The 13,765-nt window shown below is 56.2% G+C and overlaps 2 protein-coding genes across 3 annotated transcripts in view; one reads left to right on the top strand and one right to left on the bottom strand.

Moving 5' to 3' along the window:
- The window catches only part of LOC113207142 (cytohesin-1), a 41,489-nt gene extending 36,913 nt beyond the window's left edge, over positions 1–4,576 (bottom strand). The window contains exons 1-2 of one of the 2 annotated variants that reach the window (XM_052273622.1): positions 4,409–4,576; positions 3,615–3,688 (exon numbers count right to left, since the gene is read on the bottom strand). In XM_052273622.1, the coding sequence (XP_052129582.1) occupies positions 3,615–3,688; positions 4,409–4,448 (114 nt within the window). In that variant the 5' untranslated portion in view covers positions 4,449–4,576. Of the gene's footprint in view, positions 1–3,614; positions 3,689–4,408 lie in introns of those variants that run through there. The other variant, XM_052273621.1, reaches the window with a different exon arrangement.
- A 990-nt stretch (positions 4,577–5,566) lies between these two features.
- The window catches only part of LOC113203683 (uncharacterized), a 135,318-nt gene continuing 127,119 nt past the window's right edge, over positions 5,567–13,765 (top strand). The window contains exons 1-2 of the mRNA XM_052273631.1: positions 5,567–5,923; positions 13,265–13,416. Of these exons, the coding sequence (XP_052129591.1) occupies positions 13,269–13,416 (148 nt within the window). The 5' untranslated portion in view covers positions 5,567–5,923; positions 13,265–13,268. The remainder of the gene's footprint in view (positions 5,924–13,264; positions 13,417–13,765) is intronic.

Below are 13,765 nucleotides of genomic sequence, written 5' to 3'. Positions count from 1 at the left end.
TGCCAACCGTCACGAGTCGGTTAAGACATAGTACGACCACACCACGCCCGCGCGTCCCTTACGCACACCTCATGTCTTCACTGACTGCCATAAACATTCTGACGACAAATGCGTCGTCGTCGTCGTCACCGCCGCCATCGAGAAGATAACGAGAAGACATGTGCGGCCGGCTCGCGGTTCCGGGAAACGGCAAGTACGTGTCGGGGCACAACAAGGCTTTGAGCCGCAGCAGGACAAGGGAGCGTGAGCGCGCCACCACCGCCGCCACCATCGCCGACTTGGTGACGTCCCGCGGCCGCCACGCGAGAAGCCCCGGGCCGCGGGCAAGTTAGGCGGGAAGAGACAGAGCCCACCCGGCTGCAGGACGGAGGGACGGAGGGGTGGGGGGCTTTGGCGACGAAGAGAAAAGAAGGGGTGAGGGGGAGCAGGATTTTTGGCGTGGAGCTTTGGCAAGCGCCAGGACCAAAATAGAGGACAGGACAGCGGCGGGGGTCCAGCGCTCGACAACGGGAGCGACAGAGAGAGAGAAAGAGCAGTGGAGGACTGCGAAGTAGCAGCAGGAGCATCACTGGCAATGCACGCTGGCGACGCTCGAGTAAACAAAGCAACCAGAACCGACCGGGACGTCCCGAAGCCAAAAGCCGCGCGACCCGCTTCTCCTGGAACTTTCCGCATGGCGGACCAAAACTTCCAGTCCGCGGGCCAAACTTCTCGACAGCGGCGGCGAGCGGCGCGTGCCGTGCGCACGTCAAACAACCGGGGCAGCAAGCAGCAGCAGCAGCTGCGTGGTCCAATCGGCGAGGGGCGGCCGGGCCTGGCGCCCGCGAGCCAATCTGAGGCGCCCCGACCTGCCGCAACGGCCCCCGCGAGCAGGGGGAGGGAGAAGGTCAGCGGGCAGCGCCGGGCCGCGGGGGGCGGGGCCGGGCGGGGGCTGAGCGACGGCGCCCCGGTCCCGGTGCCAGCCAGGTCGCCGACGACGACCATCACGTCTCAGCAGCACGACGGCGCCGGCCACGATAACGTAATGACGTGATAAATTGTGAACGCTTTGCCCCGCGGGCCGCGAGCGGGCATACGGTCACGGACTCGCAGGCTCGCCCCGGGTCGGGCCGGGCCGGCGCCACCAGGATGCCGCCGAACACCGCAGATAGCGTGTGCCACTTACACAGCTAAGAGCAGTGCGTTCTGAGAGGCGGTGGCGACGCTGCTGCTGCTGCTATGTATCCCTGACCCGACTGTGTGCAGCAGCAACACCGCCAACGCAACACCTGCTTCCTGGACTTAACAATTTGACCCGTTTAGTGTTTACAAACACGACGGGCGGGGGCGTAGTCGAGCTGTTATACGAGGCCCTCTGGCCCGCCGCCAGGCACCGCCAATAGAGACCGTGAGCGGCGCGGCCGCCCCGGCCATGGCAGCGAGCGATCGAGGCGAGGAGAACCTCCACGAGGGAGCCGCGGCTCCACGGGCGGGAGGCAGTAGCGGGTCGAGTTCAACGGCCAGCAGGGTAAGGATATGAAAGGCTCGCGAAAAGGCCAAAGCCAAGCTCATGGCGAACCGGCCCGTCCGGCGGCAGCGGGAGGTGGGTACCTCATGGTGGGAAGCGGGAGGGTCCCGGCCCGCGGCAAGGGGTCAGCGGAGAGATACTCCCCTCTGGCTATCGGAACACGGCACGGCACTTCGGCGGCGGCGTGCGCTCCAGGAAGCACGCGGGGCGGCGCGCCGACGGGGCGGTGTAGCAAAGCCCCTCCGGTAAACAAACGCCCTGCCCCGCCCCGCGCTGCAGCGCCTCGCCTCGCCACGTCACGCCGCTACAAACCGAACCGAACCACACCCTTTCTTCTTGGTTAGCGCATCTCCTCTTTCTCAAAGGGCGACCACCCATCCCGAGGGGCCGCGCCACCATATGGGCATTCTCACAGCATTGTTTTGCTTTTCCTACGAGGGGCCCCCAAAACCAAACCCTCCCCAGGCCCAGGCAGGCCCCCTCGGCCGAACGCCCCCGACACAGCAGCCCTCCAAAGGTAAACACTCTCCACTCCCACGCTCGCTCGCATTTGCGTCTTTTCCGAACGCCCCGTTCCCTCGGCAACGCCAACTCGACGTCGTCGTCGTCGGGCTTGGTGGACTGTTCCCCGCGCCCGACTGGTCTGGCCGGGCCGGGCCTGCAGGCAGGTGACTAGGTGATCCTGCCAGGCAAAGGTCTCTCTGAATATTGTATGCCAGCCGAGCGCAACGAGTCGCGCGAGGAATGTGCGTGCGTACCCCCCCCCCCCCCCCTCACCTCTCGCTCCACCGAAGGAATCGCCTTGCTCTCTCCTTCATCACTGCGACTGCACGCACGGCCTGGCCGGCCAGGTTCAGCGCGGTGCTGGTGCGAGGGAAAACCACCGGTCGGTAGGCCGTATGTGTGTGTGTGTGTACGCTGTTCTGTATACCATGAATTTTTCCCGCGACCCAGACGCGGCCACACGATTCGGTTTCAAAGTAAGAACTGCAGGTGGAAAAACTTGAATCACGACAAGGGAACGCGATTGTTACCGCTGCCCGCGGTCTCACCATGACCCACACACGGGACATAGGACGGCCAGGCCGAGCTAGGCCGAGCGAGGGCCGTCGCGGGACGGGCAGGCAGGCAGGACGCGCTAAGCGATGTGAGCATGTATTTAGAGCATACAGTACTTGCGGGAGGGGGAGAGGGGGCGTGTGCTCTGGGTGTGGACCGCCCCGCGGTCCGCCCCGCCCCGCACACTCACCTCAGCACTCGGTCGAACGAGTCAATATTTGGCCTTCGCCGCAAGACGAGAAGAGAGACGGGACGGGCCCGCGAGGCCAGGGCCCAGACCCGACCAGGCCTCTCTAGGAAATGCATCGCCGGGTCGCTGAGGACACGCCGCCCGGGTTTGAAGTCCCCGCGGAGGAGATTCCCGGGAGAGGAGGTGGTGTGGTGAGGACGTGGTTGTACGTTGTAAGTACGCCTCAGTCCCCCCCTCCCCCACGTCCCGCCCCCTTAGCATACAGAACGGGGTCAGGCGCACCACACTTGCAGAGCAGGATGTGTGCAGCAATGTGCATGTGCACCTGCCGTCGATAAAATCTCTAGACCCCGCGGTAGGCTCGGGAGGACATAGGATCCATTCACATGAGCGCCCCAGGGAAATGGGCATGTTAAAAGGCAGCTCCTCTAGCAGACGATGTTAATAAAGTGATACTTAAAGTGAAACTTTCCTCAAATAATAATAATGATAGCATTTTCTATGTCTCAGTAAAACAAGAAAGCCACAGAAACGTTACAGGCGAGCCATTTGAGGCTCCATTGTACAGTATCAGCATTTGTGATAAATAAAACTAGAAATACCAACTTAAAAAGAAGTCTCTCGTGTCAAATTAAATGCAACAAAAAAAGGAGACTACTGTCTTTTGATGAGACTACTGAAACCTCATAAACCCTCAAAATAATTGACATCTAGCAATAAATCCAATGAGACAGATGAATTCATACATTTGCGCAGGGCCATCTGTCAGTAAGCTTGGACCCTATTTTTTTCCCTAGCACAATCGGGCTATAGAGATAACATCTCAGCAATGGTCGTCTGGCTCGCTTTTGTACTTACTTGGATTTCAAGCAGCAATTCAGATTTACGACGTCGAATGTCGATGAGCATCTTCTGCTGCTCTGCCGTCAGGTCTACAGAATGGAAAGGCAAAAAGTATACGATTTAGTCAGGCCAAAAAGATCGTAAATGGATCACAAGAAGAATACAGGTAAATGATAATTGAAAAAATCGTGCTTAAAAAATTTCCTGGCAGTTCTTTGGTTCAAAGAACACATGCATATTTCAGAAAATAAAAGGACCCACAGGTCGTATTAAAATGAATGAAAATGCAAATTAGAACCAAACTTAGATTAGAAGTATAAGGTAAACATAAGGTAACAAAGGAAGTATGACTCATGTCACATCGACAGTGCCAAATAAATAAGCAATACATGTCAATTGCAACAGAAAAAAAACACACTTCAAAACATAATTTGGAAAAATACATGAACAACAGAAGAAATCGTGCTTTTCTGGACAGTCAAACTAAACAGCAAAGTAAATTTGCTTTGTACAGCATTACAGGTAAACAGTTCATGTAAGGAAGGTTGTGAGGTTAAGGTGTCAGACAATAACATTGACGTTTCACTTGAACACTATTTAGGCGATATTATTTGGGATTTACATAGCACCCTGTGAATTAAAATGAGATACACCAGCATCGGAAAAGGTAAAGTGATTGATAACAAGGCAAAATTCGTTCATAAAAAGTAGAAAATGACAATAAAAAAAAAGGAACTCTCTCTCACATAAAGGTACGCGTAGCCTACATACCAAGCAATCAGATATTTCTTTAATGACCAGATACATACCACTTATGTTAAAGGTATCATTGTGATGTGTATTATTCATCTTCTAGGCGTAGACAAAACAAATGCCCGTCACATTAATTACAGTAAATGAAAACATTCAGAACAGAAACATCACAACGAAGTTGTTTACCGACGCCATTTTCACTTCTCTACGTCTGCGTGTCTTCGGATCGATCTCTCGAGGCCTCTTCGATAGAACTGTCGGGCAGAGAGCGAGCGTTACGGCACCGGAAACGGACCACGGCGCGACGTTGCCGCGTCCTCTGCCCGGCGTCTGCGCCTGCGCGGCCGTCTTTTGTTCGGCGCGTGCTTTTTGAAACAACGCGGAAAAGGAGTCCTCCCCACGCGACCGAGTAGAGAGCTCGCTTGCTCACTTATCGTACGCATTTCTTCAAAATTCTTTGGGATGTTAAAAAAAACAGTGGTGTTAAGTGTGAAGTAAAAATGAAAATCTTAACACGATTCTATAAAGTAAAGCCACCATACTGTAAAAAATAAAAACAGAACAACGTCAAGGATGCCGCTCCGCGTGAAGGAGCAGTTGTGAACGGCGTCACAGCCGAGCCACAGCGGTGCGTCAGTGAACGTGGTGTAGTGTTACAATAAGGTGAGGGCACCGCGCAACGCCACAAGGGCCCACGGGGAGGGGGCCTTTGAGGGGGCTGACGGTTGTGGTAATGTCTAAAAACAACAGATGGCTTTTACTCTACATACTAATCTTCCCGCTGGCATCACGACATTTCCCGTGCGCTTTGACCCCCTCCCCCCTATTTACCCTTTTTTATGAGCAGGGCTGGGGGGAGCACATGAAATGTCGTTAATGTCAGTGAGATTCCACCTTGATTTTCGACGTGGAAAGAAGCACGCTCGCACGCACACATTCATACAAACGCGCAAAAGCGCTGCTGCAAGCAGAATTCCGCGGATGAAACACACACTCACACAAAACTCTACCTCACACACACAATCAAACAAACGCACACACACACCTGTGGAAAGCGCACATACCTGTCGAAATCATTCCGCCTCCCTGCCTCCACCTTGCGCTGCAGCATGTGAGATCTCCTCGACACCCTCTGCCCCCCGCCCCGGAGCAGGAGCAGCCAGGAGAGGGGTGTCAGGGGTGTCCTCGCGCAGGCCTTCCCTGTCGAGCCCGGCGCCCCTACCCGGCCCGGAGCAGGCTCCCCTCCTCAGTCGCGGCCGAGTCTCGCTGCGCGTCGGACGTGCGCTCCGCGGGGTTAGCGCCACCCCTTTCAGCCTCAGCCTCCCCGCTCTCGAGAGCGTCAGCCACGCCGCCGAGCCGAGCGGGGGGAGAAGAGGGTACCCATGCCTCGGACCGACGGCCAAAGTTGTTGTTGTTTTTGTCGTCGTCGGCGCTGGTGTTCGTTCAAAGTGAGCCGCCGGGGCCGGGACTGACCGGGCGGGTAGCACGCGGCCGCCGCAGCCGGCGCCGGGCGGCATGGGGACGGAGGCCGCCGCCGGACCGTACGCCCCGACCACCGCCGCAGCCTAAGGGTACGTTGTGACGGCCCCCTTGCTGACAGCGAGCGCGCACTGGAGCTGGACGTGGACACGGGGACCGCCGTCGGACCGCTGCCACCTCGACCAGGGTGGTAGCTGGTGATGGCCTCGGTGACGGCGGGGCCTCCGCACGCCAGACAGGAGGGCAACACCGGCACTGCCGCACACTTCAATCAGGCGGCAATGCGACCGCTTCTCGCTGACGTACACTGAAAAAAAAGAATCATTGTTCCAACGACCGTCGTGTTCTTGTGGCCGGGTTGTTGGTCCAAAGACACGATGTTGCTAACCCTATGACAATGACAGCCGGTAGTTGTACCACCGACCATGTCGTTGAGCCAGCAATCATGGTCGTTGGAATATCATCCTATGTTTCTGAAGCCATTCCAAGAACAAAATGTTACTGGAGGTGCAACTCATATCGTTGGTACAATGATTCTTTTTATTTTTTGCGTGTAGGGCGCGAGAAAGCGCGCGGCTCTTGTGACCGTTTGACAACTTGACCGGGCGCCGCGGGGGAGGCGGAAGTGGGAGTGGTCCAGGAGCATCGGCGCAGCCCCGCGCGGCAAGGCAGGGACAGGGCAGGGCAGGGCAGGGTGGGACACGGCAGGGCAGGGCCAAGGCCCAAGGCAGGGCGAGACACGGCAGGGTGGGACACGGTAGGGCGGGTCAGGGCAGGTCCAGGGCAGGTCCAGGGCAGTGCGGGACACGGCCAGGGCAGAGTGGGACACGGCAGGGCGGGGCAGGGGGGCCGAAGCAGGGCAGGTCCAGGGCAGGGCAGGGGCAGGACACGGCCGAGCAGGGCAGGGCAGGACACGGCAGGGCCGCTCACTGCCGCGGATATAAAAGGCTTCCGGCCGGTAACAGGTGGGATTTAGTGGTGCCGTGCCGTGCCGGGGCAGGGCCGGCGGGGCGGCAGGGGGCGGTGGTGTGGTGGAGTGGACGGGGCAGCCGGGTCGTTTAAAAAGATGAGTCCGTCTGCTGGCTGCGGGCGGGCGGGTGGCAGGCAGCTTCACTCCATTGTAACGCCCTCATCCACCCAATCACAACACAGCGAAGAGCTGATATGACAAGTAAAACCAACAACAAAAAAGCAGCTGGCGTACAAATAATTTCAAACTGATTGACACTTGTTTTGTGTGCGGCATTCTGCGTGGATTTTTTTTGCTGGGGGCCCAAACGATTTTCTTTCTCTATTTTTTCCCGTGTTTTAATTCACGACGTGTCCATGGCATTATCAGGCAGATCCAGAGATTAACGTTCAGTTAAATCTGCCCAAAGCGAGGAAGGGAAAAGCGAGCAGCGGCAGCGGGGGTATAAGAGCGACGAGACAAAAGGCACGTAGACAGATAATTTACCTTTCCTTTCCAGCGCGCATACCAAAAAACGTATAAAACGAAACAATACGAAAGCGCGTCGAGTTTTATATACAGGTATCCAATCTCTTTTACGGCTATCCTCCGGGCTAGGGGAGGGGGGGGGGGCAGTATCTCATCATAACAGTTTAGATGGGCATGCCTATGATTTATGGAAATCAATCAAGGAGAACGGGGAAGGGGGAGATAAATAAAATAAATAAATAGACTTGCGACTCTTCCTGCAGTGATTGCTCATTGCCCTCGCCTTTGTCCCGGCTCGCGTGCGCTCGACGCTTTGGCAGTTTGCGCGCCGCAACATGAATGACCGCGACAATAATATCGCACAATGGAACCGACTGGCGCTTAGCTGAGGAAGAGTGTGAGTGTATGTATGCGTGTGTGTGTGTGTGTGTGTGTGCGTGTACGTTTGTGCGCGCGTGGATGTGTTATGAGAGTGTGTGAGTGCGCGCCCAGAGTTTTGAGTCTCCCTGACCGAAACGTCCTGCCCGCAGACCCGCCCCCTTCTCTCCCTAATGGCCACAGCCACCCCAACCACCCCATAGAGATATCCACGTTTGGAGAGCGGTCGTCCAGCCCCGCTCAGCCCGCCAGCCGACCGTGGAGCACGGATACTGCTACTGCTGTGCTGCTCGCTGTACAATTGACTCCGAAAACAAAAGCAGCCCGTGCCGCCCGGACAGCCTCGACTAGTCCGTCCACACAACGCAGTGTGTGGTGTGTGGTGTGTGGTGCAGTGCCCGCGCCAGCACCCTCCCCCTCTCCCAGAAAAAAAGGGGTTTGTAGCGTAAAATGAAAAATAACGTACATTCATGGCAGTATGGAGTTACTCCTTAAAAGGTTGTCGTTTGGTAATGATACCCACCCAGATGACGGACGAACAAACGGCGAAAATACGACGAAGCAACTATATTTTTTCTGTCGTTTATTTGAAGTTATTTTGTCTTGATACTAATAATCGTTTTGACAAATTGTCACATCGCAGACCATTCAAATCATTCGAAACGTTTGCTAATAATTTATTTAGCATGTATAAGCATTTTAATGTAGGGCAAACGAAAAGATCGGGCCGTCGTCGTCTCTCAGTATGCCGCCCCCGACCGCCCCCGACCGCCCCCGACCAGGGGAGGGTAGGGGACGAGGGGTCTCCATACTCAGAACTCCCTCCAGCAGCCGGCCCGGCGCCCGGCCCAGCCCGACCCTGGCCGGGGCGCAATGGAGCCAGACACCCATCCCATGTCATGCCGCTCAACTTTTGCCCCACTAATGAGTAGTTGGATTCGTGGACGAACAAAAATAACATTCGTGCGCCGAATAAAAGCGGCGGGCAGAAGCACTGCGGCTTTGTCCGCCGACTAATGGGTCCCTGTGGGGCGCATCCCACGGGTGGGAGCGCCAAGCGCCCCGCGCCGAGTGGGGCATATAGCAGAAGCATGGATAAGTGAAGAGCCCTCCTGTTCTCCAACACACCCAGCAGAATGCGTTCTTGAAACAACGCAAGAAATGTTCTTGAATTTTAACAAATCTTTCAAAATTCTTTTTCGAAAACACAAATTAATGGGGGGGGGGGGGAGGTGGGCATTATTTTTAAACTCGCGAAGGCGTGAGGCCACCGCGGACCACCCCGCGAAGTCACGGGGGACACAACAGGACACTTGCACTACTTGTTTCACAGGGCAGTTGAAATTTTAAGAACAATTTGAAAAATGCCAATTTGGGAACGCTTTCTTACACATTTGTTCTGGAAAATCTGACATAATTCTATATATGTAAAACCCTAGGGACTGGAATTTCGCCCATTAGGCTCTATCTCTCACTCTGTTTAGGCGCTAAAAGGAGTCTCTCCCATAAAAATGGCCCCAAAACAAAATGATTGCTCCATCTTTCACTGTTTGGGCTCGAAAGGGAGTGTTTCTTACCAAAATGGGCCACTTCCATGGAGTTTTTGGCATATACATTTCGTTTTCTTGTTGTATTTCAGGTTCGAAGTCATTTCAAAATACCAGCTGGCTGATTATAACCCTGCGTACTTCTGTAGTTAGACTGTACCCGGACTGTACCGCACGCACGAGTGCGGGCGGGTTGCCTACTCGCCCGGCCCGGAAGGCGTCTTGGACAGGGGCAATAGGAAAGCCCGCCCGCACTCCTGCGTGCGGTACAGTCTAACTACAGAAGTGCGCGGGGTTAATCAGCCACCTGGTATGCCTGCAAGTAATTTTTTTTTAGAGTCTCAGTCTCAGTTTTTAAATATTTTAAGGTATCATCTGCTAAAGATGAAATAACTTGAAAATACAGATTTTTTTCCTCCGATGGTCCCTTTTTTAAATCGCAGAGATCTTTTCGCGTGACGCAAGAGGGTGAGCTAGAGAGGTGGGGGCAAAGCAGATCCGTTGATGGGAAATTCACAGGGCTGCCGTCAGAAACACCTGCAGGGGAGGTGTCTTCCTGGAATAGATAGGTTAGGGTAAAGAGGGGTTGAAAAAGAGGAAGAAGGGAGGGAGAGGGCTGCAGATAGCAGGCTGTCAGGTGCGCTCGCTTGGAACCCACCGTCATTGGATATAGAAAACGAGAAAAAAGAAGATGGGAGAGAAAAATGCGTGGGAATGTGTCAGGATTGCATTGTAACATGAGAGAAGGGCTCATGATTGTAACCAGAAAATTCTGTACTCTTCGAAAATCATATCAGTCGAATATGCTCTACTCTTGAACACCGAGAAAATCAAGGTGTTAAGTCGAGGGACCGTCTACCCTAGTAGCACAGAACTGTCGTACGGCTGTCGGATCGGACAACAGTAGAAATAAAGGTACGGACTATCGGTATGCGATATACGAAATGAGAAAAATGATTCTATAGGTATACTATCTTTTTTCCTCGAAACGAAAATCGGCCAGCTATGGAAGCGAAAAACTACTGTTGTGAATTCAATCAGAAATCGATAAAAAATTAACAGGATGGTAAATTGTTTACATTTGATAGACCAGCGAGCGACAATCGTCTGACTATGAAAAGGCCATCACTATTGGATTTTCGTTATCGTCACAATTATTGGACGATTGATAAAAAAATCACTATGTGCGACAGTTTTGTGTTACTAGGGTAGCTAGATCAAGCTGCCACCGCCACATTAGTCGAGGACCAGCCCATGACAAAGGGACACAATGGACTGTGACCGAAAAAATTTGTACTATTTGAAAACAATATGGACAGAATCTGTTTGTACTACTCTTGAAAGAATAAAAAAATCAATGCGAAAGTTGAGAAGGCACCGTCTAGCTCTATATCAAGCCACCACCTCCCGGGAAAACGCTGCACTCCATCTCGCGCGCCTCGCGCCTCGCGCGGTACTTCTGGGCGAGGCGTGGCGGCGTGGGGCGATATGTAGCTCGGGGATGAGGCAGACTGTAGCAGCAAAAGCAGTTGCTCTAAAAAGGCCGAGGCAGGCCCGCGAGTGTACTGCATAACGAGATGACTCTCTTTATTTTTCCCTCATCCCCCACCCGCGGAGCGGCGGCTGCCGGGCTGGCTGCTGGCTGGGGTTGCTCCGCTGAGCAGCGGGTTATGTAATACACCGGCAATCATTTCTCTTTCCAGTGAGAGTGCCTCTTCCGCCGGCCCCGCCCCGCCCCGGCCGGCCTGAGCCAGGCGTTTAAAGCGGGCCTCGCCGCAGTACAGGCCGCGGCAGAGCCCCGCCAGAGCCTCGGCAGAGCCCTTCTTCAGCCGGCGCGGGGCGGGGCTACCCTACACTGCTGAGGAGCGCAGAGGGCCGCTGCTTCCGTTGCTGCTCCTTGCTGCCTCCGCCACGACAGCACATTACATTCCGGGTGTGCGTGGTAACGAATGACCGGGGGCTGGAAGTGCCGCCAGCCCGGGCCAGCCTCTCCCTATGCCACACCGATCCATCACTCTAAGCAGCGTTGCGCTGCCCGATGCTCAACGCCCCCCCACACACGCAGCCGCCGTGCTGCGCTGCACCACCTGCCACATTCCATCATCCTGTTTCATTTTTCGCTCCCCCGCGCGTATTGTAATCGAGTTGAGCCGATGAATCGCTGCGTGAATCGCGCTGGCGAGCTGTCGTCGAGTGTGCAGCCTGGTTAAATGCGGCCCGGGCCCGCGCTCGCTTCGTGGTTCCTTTTTGCCCCCCGCTTCGCCCACCACTCCTGCCGCCAACCCCCTCTTTAAATGCTCTTTTTTCAAAGCCTGTGCGTGACCTCACCCCTTTCCCCAACTCCTCTCTTTTCATCACCGTGACGACACACGCGCACCGTCACACTCCCGCACACACACACACACATTCACGTTCTCAAACACACACACACGTGTGACGGTAAATATGCAGTCAATTTGGCGCCGAGCTCATGAATAGTAAGTCTCTTTGTCGTTCGATTGGAAGGTCCAGCCTGTCCGACCCACTGGCCCCACTCTATGGCGGCCCCGCCGGTCGTCATCAGAATTCCATTTAATGCAAAATTTTAAGATAGGGCGTTTTTCTCATGCTCTCCTACCTCCATTTTCTATAAAAACAGTATCCTCTTTCCACGTTCTGGACCCCATAATAAAAGAGCTTTGAAAATAAATAAATAACGATATGGAATCCCATGCACCTCAGCCAAACAACTCTATTTCCATACACATCACCCTTCACATCCAACAGCTGGAGGTGCAGCAGTTGGACTGCCTTTTCGAAGAAATGATTTTGGCGAATACCCTTTCCTCTCATAGCGAGGCCGGACGAGGGGAGGGTTGCAGTGCACGGAGGCCTTGACACGTCCTCGCGGCGCCCGCCCGATATTGTGCATCCCTCTCCAATATCCTCCGGCCTCGCCCCGCCCCGCCGAGCCGGCCAGTGTCGCGCCTCCGCGGCTGGTATGAGAAACCCTTGCCACGTACAGGCCAAGTACCGCATCCGGGTAGCATCCGCTGCTCCAGCGCGCCTCGCCCCTGCCCGCCCCGGCCAGGCCGCGCCACAGAAGAGGGAAGAGCAGCAAGTTTTCCCGGCCGCGCCCCGCCCTGCCCCGCCCCGCCCCGAGCCGGAGCAGCCTCGGGGGCACGGCTGGTGCGGGCTGTCACCGACATTTGTGATCTGGAGAGTGTGTTGCCAGTGAGCAGTAGTGTGGGGGGTCCGTGCCCAGGCGCGCCTCGCACAAGGCGTCACTCCACCTCGGCAGCAGCAGCCGCCCGCCCCCTGGCACCACCCCACTCCCCTCTTACCTTTCCAAACCTCTTTTCAACTTTCGCGCTTTTCTCTCTGTCTGTCTCCCCCTGTCTGTTTTTCTGTCTCTCTCCTCTCCTGCTGCATCGACTCGTACTATCCTCCAACTTGTACGCCTGTCCGCCGCCCCCACACCACCCACCACCCCTCCCCTCAACCTTCCGACATCTTTTCACCCACCGCGCCGTCACGTAGAGAAATCATTCCCCCTTCACTTTTGACGCTGCACTTGGAGTCGCCGGGGCTGGCGCGACGCAGGCGATGCTTCTGGAGCTCGCTCCGCTCGCTCTGGTGGCTGCAGAGCCGTGGCTCTGGGCTGCGGATGGCTCCGGCCTCCACTGGGCCTGGGCCAGGGCCCGGGCCGGGCCACTTAGTGCGCTCTGAAGAAAATGAATAATTGATTGACAGGCAGGCGGGGGCCTCCCGGTGGGGCTTTAAGCGTCGCACCGGGACTGGAAAAATGGAGTTTTCGTGCGCCCAGCCCTGCGCCGCCTCCCTACCCGCTCCGGTCCTGAGCACCGCCGGCTGCCTCCTGGCTACTCTCGCCTCGCATTATTAAAGGACTGATTTAGGGGCGGGATAATAATGAACCGCACGCCCTTTTTCCTTGGCTCTGCTGCGCTCGCGGCGCGACTGACGCTGAGGAGAAGGGAAGCGAGACAAAAACAACAACAAATAATTTCCCCGGAGACACTGTTGCGCCTGACCTTGACCCGCTTGCGCGCTTGCGCCCGCTCTTGTTCCAGGAGGATGCCCGCCTGCGCCGCGCTGTGTCTCGCCCTGTGGATCGCAGCCCCCGCGGCCCCCGCTGGCGGTGCCCCTGAGGCCCCGGGGGCCGCCGCCACCGCCGCCGCCGCCGTCCCCTCCGCCTCCCCCCTGACGGGGCTGCCCACCTCTGGTAAGTCCCACAGCGACAGCGAGCAAAAACCACCGGCGGCCGCCGAGCGAGCGGGGAGCGCGCGGCCTGAGGCCGGGGGCGGAGCGCCGTGGAGCTGGGCAGACCCGGCGGGCAGGCGCGCGCGCCGGGCGTGCCTACGGCCGCTCGCACGGCGCTCCGCACGGCCGCCTCGCGCTACCGTACAAAATGATTGGGTTGGACGCCAGGTCGCGCCATGCAGCTCACACTAGTATCTCCTTTTGCTTTTTTCCTTCACAGAGAGACGATAGGCGCGCGCCCTTAGTGTGTGCACTTGTATCGAGTGGGTGACGATGTGTGCACGGTGCCTTTGGCGCCGCCACACATGTGC

The sequence above is a fragment of the Frankliniella occidentalis genome, unplaced genomic scaffold (assembly GCF_000697945.3).
Source record: "Frankliniella occidentalis isolate FOCC.00 unplaced genomic scaffold, Focc_3.1 Scaffold289, whole genome shotgun sequence".
Taxonomy (NCBI): Eukaryota; Metazoa; Arthropoda; class Insecta; order Thysanoptera; family Thripidae; genus Frankliniella; species Frankliniella occidentalis.
The sequence above is the reverse complement of the archived record's forward strand: the minus strand, read 5'-3'. Positions and strand labels throughout refer to the sequence as shown.